General features: G+C 42.9%; 1 protein-coding gene across 2 annotated transcripts in view; it reads right to left on the reverse strand.

The window, feature by feature from the left end:
* The window catches only part of SH2D4B (SH2 domain containing 4B), a 121,914-nt gene that overhangs the window by 76,481 nt on the left and 24,630 nt on the right, over positions 1-20,803 (reverse strand). For both annotated transcript variants that reach the window (XM_024209555.1, XM_024209564.1), the window contains exon 4: positions 3,943-4,090. In XM_024209555.1, the coding sequence (XP_024065323.1) occupies positions 3,943-4,090 (148 nt within the window). The remainder of the gene's footprint in view (positions 1-3,942; positions 4,091-20,803) is intronic.

Consider the following 20,803-nt stretch of genomic DNA (forward strand, 5'->3'; position numbering starts at 1 on the left):
CAGGCTCTAGGTGGCAGGACCCTTTTTCCCAGCGTCGCCCCTGCCCGGTCGGGGTTATGATCCCCCTCCAAGTCTGGCCTGCAAGGCCTCTTGGCTGAGGCATCTCCCTGCGCTAGGCCCACCGCACCCAGCTCCGGACTGCTCCAGCCCCAGCTCCAGCTCCACTCTGCCTCAGCATGGCTGCTGCTGCTGCTCTGCCTTCAGCTCCCTGGGCTGCTTCTCTGGCCTCTCTGGCTCTGGTTGCTACAGCTCTGCCCCCAGGACAGGTCGGCTCTGCAGGCTGCTTCTGTGACTCTGCTCCCAGCTCTGACCTGCTTCCTGGCTGCTTGTCTAGCCCCTCTGGCTCTGGTTGCTGCAGCTCTGCTCTCTCTGGGCTGTGCTCTGGCTTTGGGGCTGCAGCTCTGCTTCCAGCAACTTAGCTCGGGCCCACTCTATCTGACTCAGGCCATTCCAGTGCACACAGAGGACGGGACCCCCCTGGCCTCCTGACTCCCTGATTAGCCTGCCCACTCTGTCAATCAGGCTGATCTGGAGCATTGGCCTCTCCCCATTGTTCCTGGGGACTGTCAGTCTCAGGCTCCTGATTTGCCATCGACCCTTCCCCTTTTAGTGCTGGGAGCTAGCCAACCAAAACACCCCCACTGAATGTTAGTAAGGGGGCAACAGTCCCCTTACATTCCCCCTTGCTAAAATTCTGCCACAGCCACAATATTCACACCGGTACACTTAGACCTGTTTAGACTCAGTGGACCTGATTTTCCTATCAACAACACCAGTGTAAAGAAGGAGTCACCTCATTGACCTTAATGGACTTACACCAACATGAAACTGGTGTGTGAGGTAAATCAAGCCCAGAGGGACAAACTTAGAACTTAAGTGACAGGTATGGGTGTAAGTTACTCATTGGCATGTGGCCGTGATGCTAAGTAAGTTGAAGAGAGTCTATGGAGGACTAGATGGCATCCAAGTTCGTGATCATACAGTTTCAGGATAAGAGAAGACAATGCAAGTTACACTAATTTAGACTCCCTCCAAAGACTCTACTGTGCTACAAAAATAAACTCTTGCAGACAATGTGCATCAGAAAATGATGCAATCAAAGCGGTGTTGATTGGCCACAATCTAAGTGCAGACTAGGAAAACCTGTGTTCAAAACCATTTTGGAAACCCTGGCTGAAAACTGCTTCCTTTTTTCCCCGTTGCTCATTTTCCCTCTTCTCCTACCACAGTCCCTATACTGCAGCATTAATCATTTATTTTATTATTTTAAAAACAGAACAAATTAAACACAGTAAAATTTGTAGTATTTTGTTATGTTGCCAATTTCCATATGCAATATTTTTCTTTTGACACCAGTCTTACAAATTTCCTCTGTTTCTGTATCCACCATCCGAGTGGGCTGCTGAAATACCATCCTCTAGGCCAGACTGTCGTAGGATTGCCAGGCATCCGGTTTTCAACCAGAACCCCAGGTCGAAAAGGGACCCTGGCGACTCCAGTCAGCCCCATTGACCAGGCCACTAAAAATGTGGTTGGCCACAGCACCAGCAGGGCAGGCAGGCTCCGAGCCCGGCTCCGTGCAGCTCCCAGGAAGCGGCGGGCATGTCCAGCCGGCTACTAGGGGTCGGGGTGGCTCCGCATGCTGCCCCTGGCCACAGGCACCACCCCGAGCCCTGGCTCTGCAGCTCCCATTGGCTGGGAATCATAGCCAATGGGAGCTGCAGGGGTGGCAGAGCCTGCAGGCAGGGGTGGGGCATGTGGAGTCCCCTGGCAAAGGGTGGAGCCAGAGGGACATGTTGCCGCTTCCTGGGAGCTTCCTGAGGTCCGTGTCGCCCGGAGCCCGCACCCCCTTCCATGTCCCAACCCCCTGCCCCAACTCAGAACCCCCTCCCATACTCCAAACTCCTTGGCCCCAGCCCAGAGCCCCCTCCTGCACCCAAAACCCCTTATCCCTGGCCCCACCCCAGAGCCCACACACCCCCAGCTAGAGCCCTCCCCTCTCCCACACCCCACACTCCTGCCCCAGCCCAGAGCCCGCCCCACACTCTGAACCTCTGGGCCCCAGCCTGGAGCCCCCTCCTGCACCCCCAACCCCCTGCCCCAGCCCAGTGAAAATGAGCAAGTGGGCGAGGGTGGGGGACAGTGAGGAAGGGAGTGGGGATGGAGTGGGGGCGGGACCTTGGAGAAGGGGCAGGGCAAGGGTGTTTGGTTTTCTGCAGTTAGAAAGTTGGCAACCCTAGACTGTCAGCTGGTGTAAACTGGAATAGTCCTGTTCATTTCAAAAGTGAAATGCTCTCTCCCCACTCCTCACCAAATCCCTTTGAGGCCTGGAGTACAAAAGGATATCTTTTACCTTTTCAAATGAACAGAATCCTGGATTTAAATAATTTCACAGGGAATTATCATTTTTTCATTGAAAATTTAACCTATAGAGTATTTATTCTGTCAAAATAGATGGCAGCCAGCTACCATATTGGATAATGCCAGCAGTGTCTCTTAAATATAAAATTAATTTTGTACTTAATGACTTAGTCTCATATGAATGGCAGGAAACAGGACTTTGGTAATCAGTCTCCAAGAACTCCTGCAATGAATGAATAAAACTACAAAAAAAAAAAAAACAGAAACATTCTTCACATATTTTGAGGTATTTCTTTTACTGTTGTTGGTTTTCCTTTACTCTTAACATATATAAATTAGCAATACTACAGCACACTACCTCTGTAGCTTTGCTTTCCCTACTTCATGAGTTACCGAATTATCTCATACAACACACACTTATCTTTGACCCAGATAAATGTCACTTTAAGTGCTTACTTTATTAATCTTTGTGTTATACACAATTAGCTCAATGTCGCTGTTCAAGTTAAAACCTTCTAAATATTTCTTCCTCTTTTTCTGTTAAGTAATCAAATCAATGTAGGTGAGCGGGTTTAAAGTACATTCTTCCCTCAATACAAATGTGTAATTTTTCTCATTAACAGGAAGGTCACACATTTAAAGGGGAACATACAGTATATCTCAGAGTTATCACTATATAAAAGAGACAGCTAACCATATTTTATTCCCTGTAATCTGTTAAGACCACCCTTATACAAAACTACTGGGAACCTTATATACAGTATGTACAGTCACATATGGGATGTGCCCTCTACATGGCTATAGCTGAACACAAGCTACTCTTGTGTTTCTAAATTTTTGTCAGTCACACTGATGATATTTATAAAAGATTTCAGTGTGGCTAGGAACCAAGCTGAAAAATGCTGCTATGATAGCAACATCATAAAGATCTATTCTAGATCATGCTCAAAACTGCGATTTAAAACAATCCTTTGAAGTCAATGGAAATTTGCTAGAGTAAGGACATCAGCGTTTTGCCCTACCAGCTTGTAAGGAATTCTTAAAAGAGCCATATTAGAATAAATACCCAGACAACAACTTTTGTCTATTCAAAGCTGAATCCTCTAGTATAAGATGTTCAAATACAGATGGCCAGAATTTTTTTTCATCAGACTTTACAAAAAAATTCAAAGTGTTTTCTATGGTGCTGTCTGCACGATGTAGCTTCCACTGCAGAAAATGAATGATGATGCAACCTTATGCAGAAAGAAATATGAAATTGGCAAAGTGACTGAAATTTGCAACATAAGGTCAAACTGGCTGCTTGCAGCAAAATTGTGTGCAATTTTATACTGTGCAAGGTAAAAAAATCACAAATGCATTTTTTTACTTGGAGCATTTTGTAAAGCTGGATGTAGAATCTACCTCATAAAAGACAAGTTTGTCTAGAAAGAAATGCTTCTTTCCATGGTTGTTTAAAGAGCAGTTTCCCCACCCACATGACTGTTTCTTGTGGGTTCTATGGTTCCACATGGTACTTTGCACATGCTTAGGTAAGATTTGTGCATATTTCACATTCATTCATCGATTAAGTTTACTCACACTGTTCTTTCCACTCCTGGTCCTCATGTTCATTGTGTTGGCTGTGCTGTTGAGCTTGCTTGAGGCTCAAGTACAACTCTTTTGCTCTAAGTTCCTCCTGCTGTCGTATCTGTTCTTCACCTCTCTGCCTCTCTTCTTCCTCTCTTTTCTTAAAAAAAAAAGAAAAAGGAAAAGGAAAAAAAATCATTAGAGAGTAAGTATAGTCCAGTCATTAGGACATTGGTTCAATTTCTTCTTCCTTCACACACTTCCTGTGTGACCAGGCAAGTCATTTACTCTCTTTGTGACTCACTTCCCCATCTATATAATGGGGATAACAGCACTTTCTTACCTACCGGGGTTATCGAGAGGATAAATACATGAAAATTTGTGAGTGCTCTGATACTACAGTAATGAGGAACACAGAAGCACCTACAATAGCTAGATCTTGATGTTTATACTGAACACTTGCTGTGTCATGTGACACCTCTACCAATTGCATGCTACAAGTTGTATATCTGCAAGCTGTGCAATTGTTTTCATACCATGTGCATCCCCACTGGTGGCACCGCTTTAATCCCAAAGATAAGTCATTTGTTCTATTGTAGGATCAGCAGAATTCATTAAACCTGCTCTAATCACTTCACTGCTTTTATAGGTTTCGCATCCTGAACAGAATATAGTACCAGTATGGCATGACTGACAAAGAGACCATGTTTTCTAGTCTTCAGTTTCCTGATGGCACTCCCCTCTCCATTGTGTAGAGCAAGCTTTGACGCAGAAGCGAATTGAGCCCACAGACATCAATATAATTGCTCACTCATACAACAGGAGACCATTCCAATAGGAAAAGCAGACAAGGGACATCCCAGCAATTTCTGTTGTAATGAAACAAGTGTTATTTCCTTTGGGGGCAATATAAACATTTCAACAAGCACTTTGTCACAATTCATTCAGCAGTTCATCCTACATCACTAAAATGGACCCATACCAAATATGGGTTATTCTAGAATTTTAATACTAGCAAATGTGCATGGGTAATAGCATAACAGGGTAAGTAAAATCCAGTGATTTCTTTTTAAGTGTTTACATTGGATTTTTCCGTTTAAATTAGGCTTTTCATAATTTCCTTTAGGGGACTGTGCTTCTCCAACGCTTAAGGATGGAATTTTCAAAAGGACTCCATGTTGGCCTAGTTCTGCTCCCATTTAAATTAATTGTAAAAATCCCATCTAGAAGGAGCAGAGTTAGGTCAACACGGACCCTTTTGAAAAATCACAGCCTAAAATGAATGTACAACCACCTGTCCCAAGTGCTAAACTCACTAAAACTTGTGATAGCCATTTAAATGGAACACAAATCTGTTACATCTGATCAACATGTTCTGACATGGCACATGAGGAGAAATACTTGGGGGATAGTCTTTAACTTTTCTACTGATCTGTTTTTGTTCTGTTTGGAGTGGGGTGGAATGGAGAAGGGAAGTGATTTTTGGATGAGATTGTGTGTTTTTAGGATATGTTCGTACACTCTGAACTTTGTAGAAAGATATAGCTTATAAATCTGAAAATAAAAGCAATTCATTGTATATCTAGGCAATTTTAATCACAGCAGGATACATGACATAACCAGAACAATCCACAGCCTATTAATTAAAAACTATACATATATACAAGTGAATGGAGAGATGTTAGAGTTGGGATGATAAACGGAGTGATGGTGTTCTCTAAAACTCAGAGTTTCCATGTCCATACTCTGCCCATCCCCACTGCAGATACAGAGTTCCCATGCTGAGATATTAGTTTAGCAACTTGGAGGTCTCTCATCCAACCCAACTTGGGCTTACCGTAGTTTGTGTGAGAAATCGAACAGGATCCCAGAACAAGTCAGATTGACTGTCCTCATGCTAAGTATTTGTTACTAGTCATGATCATCTTCTGATGCCTGTGGATTATTCTCAGTAGTTAGTTTTCAATACCTTTCCTGCCAGCAAATTTCAGTGTTTGCAGTTTGTTATTGTCCGTTCATGTGCTAAAACCTGAAGGAGATGGCTAAGGGAGAAAACACTGCAAGGTTCCCTTTGTGGGGTTACGTGCAAATTTTTTCATCAGGTGAGTGGAAGGGAGAGGTTGCCTAAGAGAATGAGCCATACATAGTGTCAGAACACATGCTGAGAAATCTTGAGAAGACAGTGCTGCTACGCTTCTGTATCTCAGAACTATCTTGAGTAGGCCAGTTTGCACCACAAAAAGGGGACCATTTTCATCATTTATTTGTATTTTGGCAGTGCCATGGAGTTTTAGTATTAATTTGCTCCACTCATTTCTTCAAAGCATTGTATTGAAAATAACCACTTTTCTTTTCAATGGAAATTCAGATACTGTCCACTGAGTCACAAATGGTGCAGTAATAAATTGCTTTAGATCACAGGGCTCATTACATGTTAAGCCTTTGCTACTTTTAGCACACTATACTAGATGAAGGAAAATGTGAAGTTATTTGTTTGCACAGGAGTGTCAGAAACCAAAGCCATCCTCCAGCCCAGCCTCATAGTGCTGGAGTCCTAGAGACTAAGTATGTGCTGCATGTTTGGCTCCAGTTCAAACCAACAGTAAAATACAGTGCATTGCCGGATATTATACTGCCACAAGGAGAAAAAAATCAGATGATTTGTTTAAATGGACTTAGCTAGATAAACTAAAAGAGCTCAATATGCGATGTGAAATGCCCTTCGGATTATCCTATTATGGTATCAGCTGGAGGCCTCAGTCAGGTTTAGAGCTCCATTGGGCCACACTGTACTACCATACAGGTAGCGGTGGTCCCTGCCATGAAAAGTTTATTGTGTTGAGAGTAGGGAACATGTAGAAAGTCAGAAAAGCCAGATTCTGATCTTAGTCACACTGATGAAATTTGATAGTAACTCCATCTAAGTAAATGGATTTACTCAATGTATATCAATTTAATTGTGATTCCTGGTTAGAATGTGGGATTGGGATACTGGACTTCCTGCTTCAGCTCCTGAGTTTAGCACTGATTTGCTGTGTGGGCTTTGATAAGCGTCCAATCCTACAAACACAAGCATGCTTAATTTTATACCTGAGAGCAGGCCCAGTAAATGCTCAGTGGTACTACTCACATGGATAAAAGGTAAGCAGAAATGTCTGCAAGATCTGGGCTGAAGTTGTCTTAGTCATAGTTTTGTCACTTCTGTCATAATTTAACCATCTGATCCTTGGTTGAAAGGTGATATACAAGTACCAGGTGTTATTTATTCATTCATCCACCGTTCCATAAATAAAATTTTTGTTACGATAATATCCTGAAAAAAAGAAGAGCTATTCACACATCTAATCTGGTTCCTAAGAAGGCTGCCTGTCCTATCTTTTCTCCTTTCAGGCAGGAGAGAGTCAGGCAAACAGCTGCTGCAGCCATTCCATACGTGTTGGTCTCACAGCAACAGGTCATTGCATGGCTTGCCACCCATAAGAGGAGTAGCAGCTGACTGGAGGGGGCTTCCTTTGGGACATATAAAACAACCTTGTTTCCAAGGATTACATTGCTTTCCCACCTCAGAGCAACTTTTCTTACTCACTTCCTTTGCCACCTTATAAATTGTTTGTGAGTAGGGGAGTATTTTTGCCACTAAGATCTGAGGAACTGATTTTTTTTTCCCCCCGAAGGAGAATCTTCAAAGCAAGCAGTATTAGTGTGTCATTTGTGACCTTTAAGATCTCAGTGAGGATCAGAAGAAGTCATAGAGAGCAGGGCTGCTTGGTTGTTCCGAGCTATGGAACACACTAAAAAGGTATACTTAAGGAAAAATGACGCTTTTATTAGAAAGGATGGAGAAACAACAGTATTAGTGTGAATAAACAAGGCCAGGTGTCTTGGGTTTCTCAGGAATGGTTTGCTTGGTGGTAGAGCTCTGTCAGCTGGCTGAATAAGGGTTTATGTCCATTGACATTTCAAAGTGATTGAAAAAAGTAAGCAATTTACTAATTGAAAGCAATTATCATCCTCAGGGGATGGAAAAGTGGAGCAGATACAAGTCTCTACCTTCTGCAACAACTCAGGCACTTTTGCAGGTGGTCTGAAAACTTTTAATGGGTCAGATTCTCAGGTGGTGTAAGTCAAGGCATCCCCATTGCTGTCTGCAGGAGCGGCACCAGGGTTTTTGGTGCCGTAGGCGGGGGGCCTTCCGCGCTCCCAGTCTTCGGGGCACTTCGGCGGAGGGTCCCAGAGCAGAATTGCCGCCAAAGACCTGGAGCACGGAAGGACCCCCTGCCGCCGAATTGCCGCCCCCTCCCCCCAAATCTTGGCACCCTAGGCAACCGCCTAGGTCGCCTAAATGGAAGCGCCAGCCCTGGCTGTCTGTAGTAGAAAGAAAGCCTGAAACATAAGGCCTTGTATCAGAGGCCTGTTGTGAGACGTAAGGCCTGAACTAAAGTAGTGATCAAGCTTTGCTGATATAAAGCAAAGAAGCAAAGTGAGCAGAAGTCAGACTCTGCCAGTTTGCAAGCTCACAGAGTCTGGCAAGAACAGGGCTGATATTGCAGAATCACACATTCCTAAGAGATGCTAGGCACAGAGCACTCTCGCAAACACACTCCAGAAGGGAAGCACCAGAACACCTTAATACCAACACATTCCCTAAAGATAACAGGAACACACTGACCCACCCTAAAAATAAGGTCAGAATGACAGTGTGATGGATAGAGATGTACAAGGTGATGGTGGTAACTAGCTACGTCAGAGGGTGTCAAATAACTACATCAGAGGAGCAGTACATAACTTGTTTCCATCGATGTAGAAAATGGAGTCTCAGAGGGAGTGTCCTTGGCTAACCTGGGGTGGGGGGGGAGAATGGAAAGTCCCACCATTCACTGAGCTGTGTCCATGGTAATGGGCATACAGGTGTTAGTGGTCCTGTAGAGTCTGTGGGATACTAGGACCGTGCCTCATTGACAATAAACCTAGCTGGGTGCCTTTGTACCTTAACGGATCTTGTGGTCATTGGGCAGTTCGCTCGAGTTCTGCTGTGCCAACTGTCTGTGCAGAGCTGGGACAGCACACAGACACGCAGCAGAACATCTAGCAACATCTGACAACACTGTCAATGGAGCCATACCAACTGAGGATCTAGCCCTTTATTTTTAAATGCTTGTTGTTCATAATGAACCAAAACTGAAGTCCTCCCCGCTGAAATAATGGATGTTAATAATGATGTGCCTTTGAAGCACATAACAGCACCAAAACGACCACATATAGGAACAACAAATAGACCACTCCTAGAACCCCTTAAAAAAGGAAAGTTCTATACTACAGGTGACACTATTAAGCTTACCATAGGTATTAATCTTACTTACAATATCTTTATCCCATGTTCTAAGATAGAGCCTCAAATACTGAATAATCCACACTCCTGAGCGCCATAAATTATATTTACCTAAGCACTAGTGTAGACAGCAACACAGCTGCTGCCTCTCATGGAGACAGTAGATATTAAGCAGATGGGCGAGCTCTCTTGTAGGCTTAGAGCATCTTCACTAGAAGCATAAATGATGTAGTGTAGACATAGCCTAAGTATTTTCTCTGTAACTATAGAAGTGTTTGCTAAAACTGTAAACCCACACAGTGAGGAGAGAAGCATTACCAAGTGTGAAATACTACCTTACCACAAGAGGAATCAACTTCTCCCCAACAAAAGAAGGCCCATACACACCAGACAATTCATTATGGAACATCAGTGAACAAAAGACTTAGTTGATTGCTTCCCTCATGCCCACAAAGAGGGGACATGCACAAGCACTCATCCCATCACAGCTTGAATGCTGGGTGAAGGCAATAAAAATCCCTATTGAGAAGACATTGTTATCACTATGCTGCTTGGAATTTGGAGAGGATAATATTTGCAAGCATAAGCAAGGTATCCCCAATCTGCTTAGCTTTAAAGGGCACAGAAAGCTTGCATATCAAGCAGCTTTTATTACATTTTGGAACCTAAGTTTTCAACTCATTTTTGTGGGTATGTTTACCAGTTTTAACCTGGTAAATAACTCATTTCTATTTTTAGTTAATAAATCTTTAGTTAGTTTATTACAGGATTGGCTACAAATCTTGTCTTTGGTGTGGGATATGAGGTGCAATTGACCTGGGGTAAGTGACTGGCCCTTTGAGACAGGGAGTAACTTGAATATGGTCGTGATTCTTGAGGTACAGGACCATCTATCACAAAGGCAAATTTGCCTGGGTGGCAAGATAGATGGGAGTACCCAAGAGGACTGTCTATGAGTCCATGGTTAGGCTGCTATAGTGCTTGAGAAGTTCACACTCATTATTTGGTTGGTGAACTCTGACAACTTGGGGTTTATGTCCTGCTTCTTGACAAGCTGCCTGAGGTTGGCACTCACACTCATGAGCTACTCCAGCCAACTTGACACTACACTTTATAATACATTTACTATGTTAATAATAGAGTATCTATTCATTTCTAACCCCACCCCTCTCATTGCAGAGACTGCAATGAACTGTCTTTCCCTCCCACCTACTCTGTCAGACACAATGCTCTCGGGTTTTCCTTGAGTGGGTCCACCCCTCACCCCAGGCCTTCCGGACTTTTCACTGGGCCCCTGTTCCATGAGCCCCCCAGACCTCTCCCTTCCATAACCTGAGCCAGCTGTGTCTCCTGCAGCCAGTTCACTTCCAAACCACGCCAAGGGAACAACTTTACAAGCTCGTGCTCCATATGCTTTACTGCCTCATCCTTGTGTCCTGCCCTGCTACCAAGTGGTGGGACTATCTACCATCTGTAGAGGGTGAGGAACCCCGGTGGGCCAGCCTCTATTCCACCTTGGTCCCACAGCCCGCCGGGGATATCGGTTAACGGCTCCTTCGTGGAGCCATGAGCACGGGTGTGTACTTGACTCGGTCCACTCCCATCCCCGATGCTTGCTCCTTTTTGGGGTGAGGGAGACCCTGGTGCATGCCTATCTCAAATGCGCCAGATTTCAGCCCCTTTTTCTGCTCCTCCAGAACCTCCTGTTGAGGTTCTGACTGCACTTTTCCCACATCTCTTCATATATTCACACCCTGTCTGTGGCCCCACAAAGTCGTGAGACCTCCTTGTCAACCTCTGCGACTGTGGGGCCTATTTCCGTTCCTCCCTGGTCTCATGCATCCAGGCAGAGTTCCTCTGGTCAGCATCCACTGTCTCCCTAGACTGTTTTAAGGAGCAGTGGGCGCTGTCCGGGGTTCTCTGCTCGGTGTCCCCCTCTGGATCCCTAGTTCTGAACCTGTGACCTCCATTCCTTGCCCTGTTATTTTTTAGTTGTACCCCATGTTTAGTTGGAACCGGGTCCAGTGGTCCCTCCTGCAAGGCTGGGAGAGGGGCCTTTAGCCACAAACAGACTTGTGCCCACCTGGGTCCTGGACATTCAATAAGACCAATAAATCCACTGCCAGCCTTCTACTGAGCAAGATAGCCACGGGATGTAAGTATTATCTCCATTTAACACCCCAAACAGCTCCATGTGCAAAGGACAAACAGATTCCCCCAACAGCCCTCTTGTATCACCCAGGGATCTTTTGGGAGGGGATTTGTTTGTTGTTGATGCTGTTTGGAAAGAGATCAAAGTAGCTAAGAAAACAATAGAATCCAGAGCAGAACTCTGTGTGCTGGGGAAAATCTTGCCTGGTGATAAAGTTACTTTAAAAAACAAATCAACAAACAAAAACCACCCTTTTCAAGCATGGAAGAAGCTTTGTTTTGTTTGTCAGAGGTGGAAGCTACAAGCAGCTGTAATAATCCACACTACCCATATGTCACTGGCTGATTGATGGTAAAAACAGCACCTTCTGCTGTGATCCCTCCATAACTTACAAGCTAACCAGGAAGGTGCTGAGTCAATATTTAAGTAGTACTTGGTTGCAAATAGCCAAGAAACACCCATGTGCTGCAACAAATTATGCTGGTAATTCAGTAGGTAGCTATATTTGCTCTGGCCTCCTCTCTACTGGAAAATGTGTGTACTAAATCATGCTAGCAACCCAAGAGGCAAACTTGCTATACTGTAAAACTGTTTTGCAATGATGATGTTAGCCCTGCTGCAACCAAGTCTAAATAATATTCATTCTTAGCTCAGGCCAGTTTCTAATGTTATAGTGCTAGCGCAGATGAGAAGCACTTGCAAAGTAGCTCAAGTTACCATTGCTCCTCCCACCATGGTCACAAAGGGAGCAGTGTGCTTTCATTATTGTATTATCCTGTGGTGTGTGTATGAGGGGATAAAAACAAGTGAAGCAGGATTGCTTATGCAGATGTGCCAGAGTGTGCCAGTTACACATGGCCTACTGTTTTAATTACACGTAGTATAAATTCTCTAGTGCAGACAGTCTCTGTGTCAACAAAGTCGGTGCTCCAGCATGGTGTTATGGTGCACTGAGGTCCTGCCCTTCCGTAAAGAGGATCTCAGTTTTATATCTCATGACCATTTTTGATTATGAAAGATCCTATGGCACCTTTTTTAGGAATTTACTTGCATTGGGATTTAGCTAAGAGAGCAAGGTTATTATATTTTGCCTACCTATATTCCCCTCAAGTTTCACTGGAGACAGTACTTTGCTTCATGTTCTAAATGGTGGGGTAATGTTCCTATGAACTGTTTCCAGTTGCTAGAATCACAGGGTTAGAAGGGACCACAAGGGCCAAGATGCAGGATTTGTTGTGTATAAACTATCCAAGACAGATGGCTGTCCAACCTCCTTTTGAAAACCTCCAGTGAAGGAGCTTCTACAACCTCCCGAGGCAGTCTGTTCCATATTATAAGGCCAAATCATGAGCTTTAAATCCTCAGATTTACAGCAGCTGAGAATCTAGCCTGCTGTTTTTCACCCAAGAAGTGGCTACATATCACTGGTGATAGTTATCCTTGTATACTGGGAGTCCTTCAGCATGTAAGGAGCTATATGAAATGCAAGTTATTCTTTTCATTAGTGGCTCAAATGTGTCCTGTAAATCTACTTGCCTGTGGAAAATATCAGACCTAGATGCTACTTCTTGGCAAATATCCTAAATAAAGATAACCAGTTAGCACAACCATTATTGGGCTAAATGAGGAAAATTTACTTTTACTTTTCTAATGATGAAATATCAAAAACTTTCCCAAATACAGGATAGGGATACCCTCAGTGTTGCCCAGCAGAAACTAGACAGCTCACTAACTTTTGTCACAGCTAAAAAGGCAGTTGGATGAAAAAAGTCTTCCTTAAAGAACAAAAAAAGCACTAAGATTTTCTTCTCTTTGTGCTCAGAGTTATTGATCAGAACTATTAGGTAGGTATTACTAAATTACTGTGATTAAAAGAGAGCACACCGAAATCATCCCTGGTGAACCCACTGAGTTCAACAGAGTTACATCATGGATAAATTTGATCCCTGGCCCCAGCAATAAGTTACTTGTCATATGCCAGAATCCTACTGTCTCACTGTCTGGAGTGGCTCACGACTCAGAGTGCCAACCTCAGGGCAGATGGTCAAAAAATAGAGCAGACACCCCACACTGGCTGTATGTTTCACCAACCCAGTAACAAATGTAGTACTTTGAAAGTCACAGTTTAGTCTTATAATGGAGTCATAAACGATCCCCTTAGATGGTTAAACTCCAGTTTATCTTGCCACCCAGGCAAACTAGACTTAGTGATAAATGGTCACGTACTCCAAAAATCACAAAATATTCAGATTGCTACCAGTCCCAAGAGACCAGGCACTTACCACAGATCAATTTGTACCTTAGATCTCACACCAAAGACAACGCTGGTAGCCAATCCTGTAATAAAACTAACTAAAGGTTTATTAGTTAGGAAAAAGGAATAAGAGTTATTTACAGATTAAAGCAGGCAACATAACAAGTGAGTTCTGTCTTTGAACATAATATTAGAACGGTCATACTGGGTCATACCAAAGGTCCATCAAGTCCAGTATCCTGTCCTCTGACAGTGGCCAATGGCAGGTGGCCCAAAAGGGAATGAACAGACAGGTTATCATCAAGTAATCCATGCCCTGTAACCCAATCCCAGTTTCTAGCAAACAGAGACTAGGGACACCATTCCTGCCCATCCTGGCTAATAGCCATTGATGGACCTATCTTCCATGAATCTATCTAGCTCCCTTTTGAACCCCATTATAGTATTGGCCTTCACAACACCCTCTGGCAAGGAGTTCCAGAGTTTGACAGTGCGTTGCATGAAAAAATACTTTCTTGTGTTTGTTTTTAAACTTGCTACCTATTAATTTTATTTGGCCCCTTCTTTTTATATTATGAGAAGGAGTAAATAACACTTCCTTATTTACTTTCTCTATACCACTCACAATTTTATAGACCTCTATCGTATCCCCCCATAGTCGCCTCTTTTCCCAGTCTTATTAATCACTCCTCATACGGAAGCCGTTCTATACCCCTAATCATTTTTGTTGCCCTTTTCTGAACCTTTTCCATTCCAATATCTCTTTTTTGAGATGGGGTGACCACATATGTACGCAGTATTCAAGGTGTGGGCATACCATGGATTTATATAGAGGCAATATGATATTTTCTGTCTTATTATCTATACCTTTCTTGATGATTCCCAACATTCTGTTCATTTTTTTGACTGCCGCTGTACTTTGAGTGGATGATTTCAGAGAACTATCCACAATGACTCCAAGATCTCTTTCTTGAGTGGTAACAGCTAATGTAGACCCCATCATTGTATATGTATAGTTAGGATTATGTTTTCCAATGTGCATTATTTTGCATTTATCAATATTAAATTTCATCTGCCATTTTGTTGCCCAGTCACCCAGTTTTGAGAGAGCTTTTTGTAGCTCTTCACAGTCTGCCTGGGACTTAACTATCTTGAGTAGTTTTGTATCATCTGCAAATTTTGCCACCTCACTGTTTATGCCTTTTTCCAGATGGTTTCAAAAGGTAACAGATGTATAATCTGTCAGCACGGAATGTCTTTCAGGGCTAACCCATGCCAAGCAACATGGGGATCTCTATTCTTATGTTTAGGAATCCTTGCCCCTCAGAGTTCAGGCAGCATGAAAGAGATTGTGTTTCTCCTTGTCAGTGATTTTTATCCCCTCCACTCTGGAGTCCAAAACTAATGGAATGAGTTCATGTGCAGGTCTCTCCTTCCTGGAGGGATTTAGGAATGCAATCAACAAAGTCTCTGTCCTTTAATGCTGCACAAATACGTCATTTGCCTTCAGTGGGTTATCTTGGGTGCTGGACAAGCATTACACCTCAATCAATGCTTCTTTTCCTGTTTGAGTTACACAATTACAGAGGTTTATAATGCAAACACTCACTATAACTTTATACCGTTGGCTACAGAGAGATAATAACTGAGATCAATACATGCAGCATCCTACAAACATTTTATAAAGTCTAAACACTAAACATACTCTGATCAACTTAACATCTAATGTCTATTTTGATGACGCTAACACACAGGTAAACAAGACTGGTTTCCAACTGTGCCTTTGTAAGTGTTCAGTGAGGCCTGGAGCCTTGGCATGAGCTAGCACCTAGTCTGCCAGCATCACACCTACATATGATAATTACTGGGTATAGAGCTTAATGCTGCAGGCACCGAGCACTCTGGCCTGACCCAGCAAAGCCCCTGAGCATGTGCTTAACTTTAAAAAAGTGAGTAGTCCACATTACATCAGTGGGACCCTTCTCATGTTTCAAAGTAAGAGTGAGTTTAATTGCTTCACTGGATCAGGTCAGAGAGTGCTTAACCCCTTACAGTATTGCACCATAGTGATTGTACCATGAATAGTGACATACAATTCAATGTGACTACTCATTGCTAAACTCTGTGGCTGGTAGTCAGTATCTGCAGAATCATGCCCATAGTGTGTCAGGTCCTGATTCAGGAAAGAACTTAGGCACATGCTTCACATCCCACTGATTTCAATGTTATTTAAGCACATGCCTTACCCTAAATGCTGTCCTGAGTAGAGATGCTTTCCTGAATGGGAAATGCCTTATTTAACTTTCTCTTCTTCCCTGAATAGTTTTGGTTCAAATCACGAGTTAGGGCTTGTCTATACAAACAGTTAGTGAGCAGTGAAATGAGGTGTAAGTCTACCTTGTACTAGCATGGCACACACTATCTGGCCATGCGGACTCTGCTGCTACACACTAGAAACTCCCTAGTGTGCTCTGATCTACTCCTGTTTCAAAGCAGAGTAAATCAAAGCACATTAGGGAATGTTTAGCACCCAGCCCCAGACTTGTATGGACTTATACAGACAAGCCCTGAGTTGTTCAACAGTGATCCAAGTATGACGATCTCACAGAATACCTAGCTCTTCAGCATCAAACTCATCCCATAAATTTTAAAGTCCCATCACCCACCTGTCTTTAAATGCTTTTTTAAAAAGTTGACATTTTTGGTTAATATGCATTTCATTTTGCAAACATTTCATAACAAAAAACCCAATCTAGCTTTGCAATCAGCTGTGTTGATATTCTTCCTGGCAGGCACCTCAATGGGAGTGAACTGGCTGCATGACAACTTAAGATTTCCTTGTGGAATGGGGAGCAGATGACGTCATTAAAAGAATCATACCACTGTTATTTCTGAAGTGTAGCTGAAGAATTCTGCTCTCACCTGGATGGCCGAAACTCACATCTTTCATTTGGGCCAATGCGCTTGTTATGCAACATTCTTCAAAAACAAAAAACAGCAGCAGCAACTGATCACAGTAAAAAAAAATGGTGCCCATGCTCTCATAGCTTTGTGAATTAGCATAAGATTAATGCCAGTAATTGGCCCGCTTATTTGTCCATTGCAAAAGGTGCATAAAAGAGTAGCTGTCGTTAAGTTGCAAAAATAAAGAAGTGAACACTTAGACTCTGGCATCATAAATTAAATGCATCTCTGCTTAAGCAGCACCAAGAAAGGCAAGATTAGTATCGGCAAAAGGAAAACAGGGATCATCACTCACTGTGATAAGTGAAAATCTAATTTATCTAGTCCAGCCAACTTTAGAGTCCCATGATATGCCAAGAGGAATAAAAGCTAACTGAAAAGGGGGAATTGTGATGCAAGATGGTTTGAAATTAAACACATCAGCAAAATGGACTGCAAGCTTTAATTTCCCAAATCAAAATGCTTCACGATGATGGAACTTTAATGGCATTTGGGTTTTTATTCCCCTTTTCAGAGACTGTTTTAAATATGGTCTGGTCATCATCACAGAAGGATGATTAATGAGGTGTTAAATATTTTAAACTTGTTAAAGTGGGCTTGTTAACCAATCTGCATCTCATTCCATTCCCTGAATCATTCATGAAAGGCACATTTCTTCAGGATTTCACTGATTACAGTCAAACATGAATAGATTTATTAATGATCTGGATGATGGGATGAATTGCACCCTTAGCAAGTTCGCAGATGACACTAAAGTGGGGGGGAGGTAGATACGCTGGGGGGTAGGGATAGGGTCCAGAGTGACCTACACAAATTGGAGGATTGGGCCAAAAGAAATCTGATGAGGTTCAACAAGGACAAGTGCAGAGTCCTGCACTTAGGAAGGAAGAATCCCAGGCATTGCTACAGGCTGGGGACCAACTGGCTAAGCAGCAGTTCTGCAGAAAAGGACCTGGGGATTACAGTGGATGAGATGCTGGATATGAGTCAGCAGTGTGCCCTTGTTGCCAAGCAGGCCAATGGCATATTCGGCTGTATTAGTAGGAGCAGTGCCAGCAGATCGAGGGACGTGATTATTCCCCTCTATTTGGCATTGGTGAAGCCACACCTGGAGTATTGCGTCCAGTTTTGGTCCCCCCACTACAGAAGGGATGTGGACAAATTGGAGAGAGTCCAGCGGAGGGCAATGAAAATGATTAGGGAGCTGGGGCACATGACTTATGAGGAGAGGCTGAGGGAACTGGGGTTATTTAGTCTGCAGAAGACAAGAGTGAGCAGGGATTTGATAGCAGCCTTCAACTACCTGAAGGGGGGTTCCAAAGAGGATGGAGCTCAGCTGTTCTCAGTGGTGGCAGATGACAGAACAAGAAGCAATGGTCTCAAGTTGCAGTGGGGGAGGTCTAGGTTGGATATTAGGAAACACTATTTCACTAGGAGGGTGGTGAAGCACTGGAATGGGTTACCTAGGGAGGTGGTGGAATCTACATCCTTAGAGGTTTTTAAGGCTTGACAAAGGCCTGGCTGAGTTTATTTAGTTCCTGTTGGTCCTGCTTTGAGCAGGGAATTGGACTAGATGACCTCCTGAGGTCTCTTCCAACCCTAATATTCTATGATTATTAACCAATTCACCTTTTTCACTGCAGCCTGTTTTTGTTTTTGTTTTTTCAAATTTGCTTCATTTTGTTAGAGGTAAGTAAAGCAATATTTTTTTAATGCTAAGTGCCACTTTCCTACTTTTCAGTTTTATTATTGCTAAATGGACTTCGTGTAAATATTGAATTTGGGGGTTGCAAAAGGAATAAATGGAGTGGAAGTTAAGATCTGGACATGCCAGAGAACATAAAGCTTAACAACTGACCAGGATTGCCATCTGGTGAGGCAGTAGAGTCATTTAAGTGTCTTTATTGTTTTTAAGCAAACCTATAAAACTAGACATAAGTGTTACTCTTAAAAGAAAATCAGATTAGGGATTGATGAGATGCTTTATAAATGTCTAGGGAGCAACGATTTGTTATATTACAGGGTGCCAATCCTGCAATCAGATCTATGCAGGCCGAACACTGTGCCAATGCAGAGCCCACCGAAGTTAATTCACCTGCCAATGTTAGCAAGGTGCACATCTGACTGCAAGATTGGGGCCTCAAGTTAATAGAACAACATGCTATAACTTATAGTTGGTGCTAGTAGCACCTACAATAAGCTACTATTGCAAAAGCATTTTCATCCATAACCTCATGTCTTCACAAACTGAAGCATTCACCTTTGGGGCTGAACATTTTCTTTTGAAGTAGGTTTCCGGTTTAAAGTAATTTTGCTTAGTTTAATTTTAAACAAAATCCCTTCAGATGTTTTTGAGTTATGGGACAGTAAATAAAACCAAAAACACTTTTCCCACTGTAAGTTAAAGGCATCAGGGGCAAGTTCTTGCCCTAGTTACTCCAGTGTAAGTCTTGCAGTGCTTCCAGCCTCATAGCATGTTGCACAATTGTTGTTACGGAGTGTGGGATACCCCGCAGCTCCCAGAAGAATTGTGGGAGCAAGGGCCAATCACCTCACTGCCTTCAGATTTACATCAATTTAAGCTAGGGCAGAATCTGGCACTATTACTTTAAAATTGTACCAAAAGCTTCTAATAGAATAATTAATTTTCCCTAAACGCATGTAGCTATGTTGGCTGACCAATGAAGCTGTCATGAGGCTACTTGCTACCCTGCTTTGCAATGGGCCTCTTTGATATACAAGAGCAGCACTAAGTTTGAAGAGCTTCATTCCATTATATTTGAGCAAACTGCAATGCTATTCTAGAAGCTGCCAGTGTAGCTTGAGTGGCAACTTGTGATGTGGGCAAGGCCATATGGGTCTTAGTTCAATAGGGCTTTGCTTTCTGAGACGCAGAGGTGGAGCTGCACAAAGAGTTATTCTGCTTACAGTACATGCTTTAATAAAGCCACCTGAAAGCTATAGTTTCATTATTAAACATTGACATAAGATCCAAGGGCCCAAGTCTCTCCTCTTTCAAGGTAAGTACAGGTGTAAATTCAAGTTAATTGCACCAAAATTATCAGTGACCTTGTGAAAAGAGGCTACAGGATACATTCCACATACCCACTAGCGGCTCCCCCACCCAACACTACACAAGCTGACCAGCTGAAATTAGTGATCTGGCCTGGCAATGAGTAGAGGAGTCTTGGTACCATCAATTTACATCACACCTTCCTCTATGGAAAGGACCATAACTGATGAGAAAAATCACTGCATGAGTTAAAGCTGAATGTTTCGGCCCTAGGATCCGCATTGAGTAGCATAGTGAGGAGCATTAACTCTCTCAATGGTTTCTACACTTTAGAGGAGATGGGGACTTGTGGACAGTCCCAGGTAGGGGGAGAGCATAACCAAGGTGTCAATGCTAAGAGGAGATGAGAGCCAAGTGTCAGGCAGCTGCTGTATGCAGATCTCCTGAGATCCAAAGGGTTTCCTTGTGGATCCTCAAGCAGACCATATTATCTGCCACTCCTGCACTCCCACAATACACACATCAGCCCTATCTCCAAGAGGAATGAATGTGGTGAATTTATCTGCAGGCAAAAGCCAGGTATATTTTCAGCCAAGTCCTTCTCTACCATGTTTACTTATGAATGAGTGAGGATGTAAGTCTTTTTCATGAGAAATGGGATCAAAGAAAAAAACTACATTAAATAAATACAAAATAGGAGATAAAGACTAAAACCTCATGTATGCTTAAAAATTAGATCAACCTAGCTATGTTGCTCAGGGCTATGAAAAATTTCATGCCCCAAGCACTGTAGTTAGGATAATCTAATTCTCAGAGTAGACACAGCTATATCAATGGAAGAATTCTTCTCTTGACCTAACTACCGTCTCTCAGAGAGATGAATTAATTTAATCAACAGAAAACCCCCTGCATTGATGAGTCTACACTATAGCATTGTAGTAGCATAGCTGCAGCGCAGATGTGCCCTAAGAGTTAAACGACCATTAAGAACTGACCACGTGGAAGATGTTATAGAAAAATACAACTAAAATTAGTCAAACAGCCTTCTTCAATCAGAATCAATTGCAGTTTTCCCCATTAATTTAATTGGAGCAGGATCAGCTTCTCATTATATTAAAGAAAAAAAATAGTGAAAGCATTTTGAGATTAAATAAATACACC

This window comes from Terrapene carolina, unplaced genomic scaffold (assembly GCF_002925995.2).
Source record: "Terrapene carolina triunguis isolate 2854851 unplaced genomic scaffold, T_m_triunguis-2.0 Scaffold146, whole genome shotgun sequence".
Classification (NCBI taxonomy): Eukaryota; Metazoa; Chordata; order Testudines; family Emydidae; genus Terrapene; species Terrapene triunguis.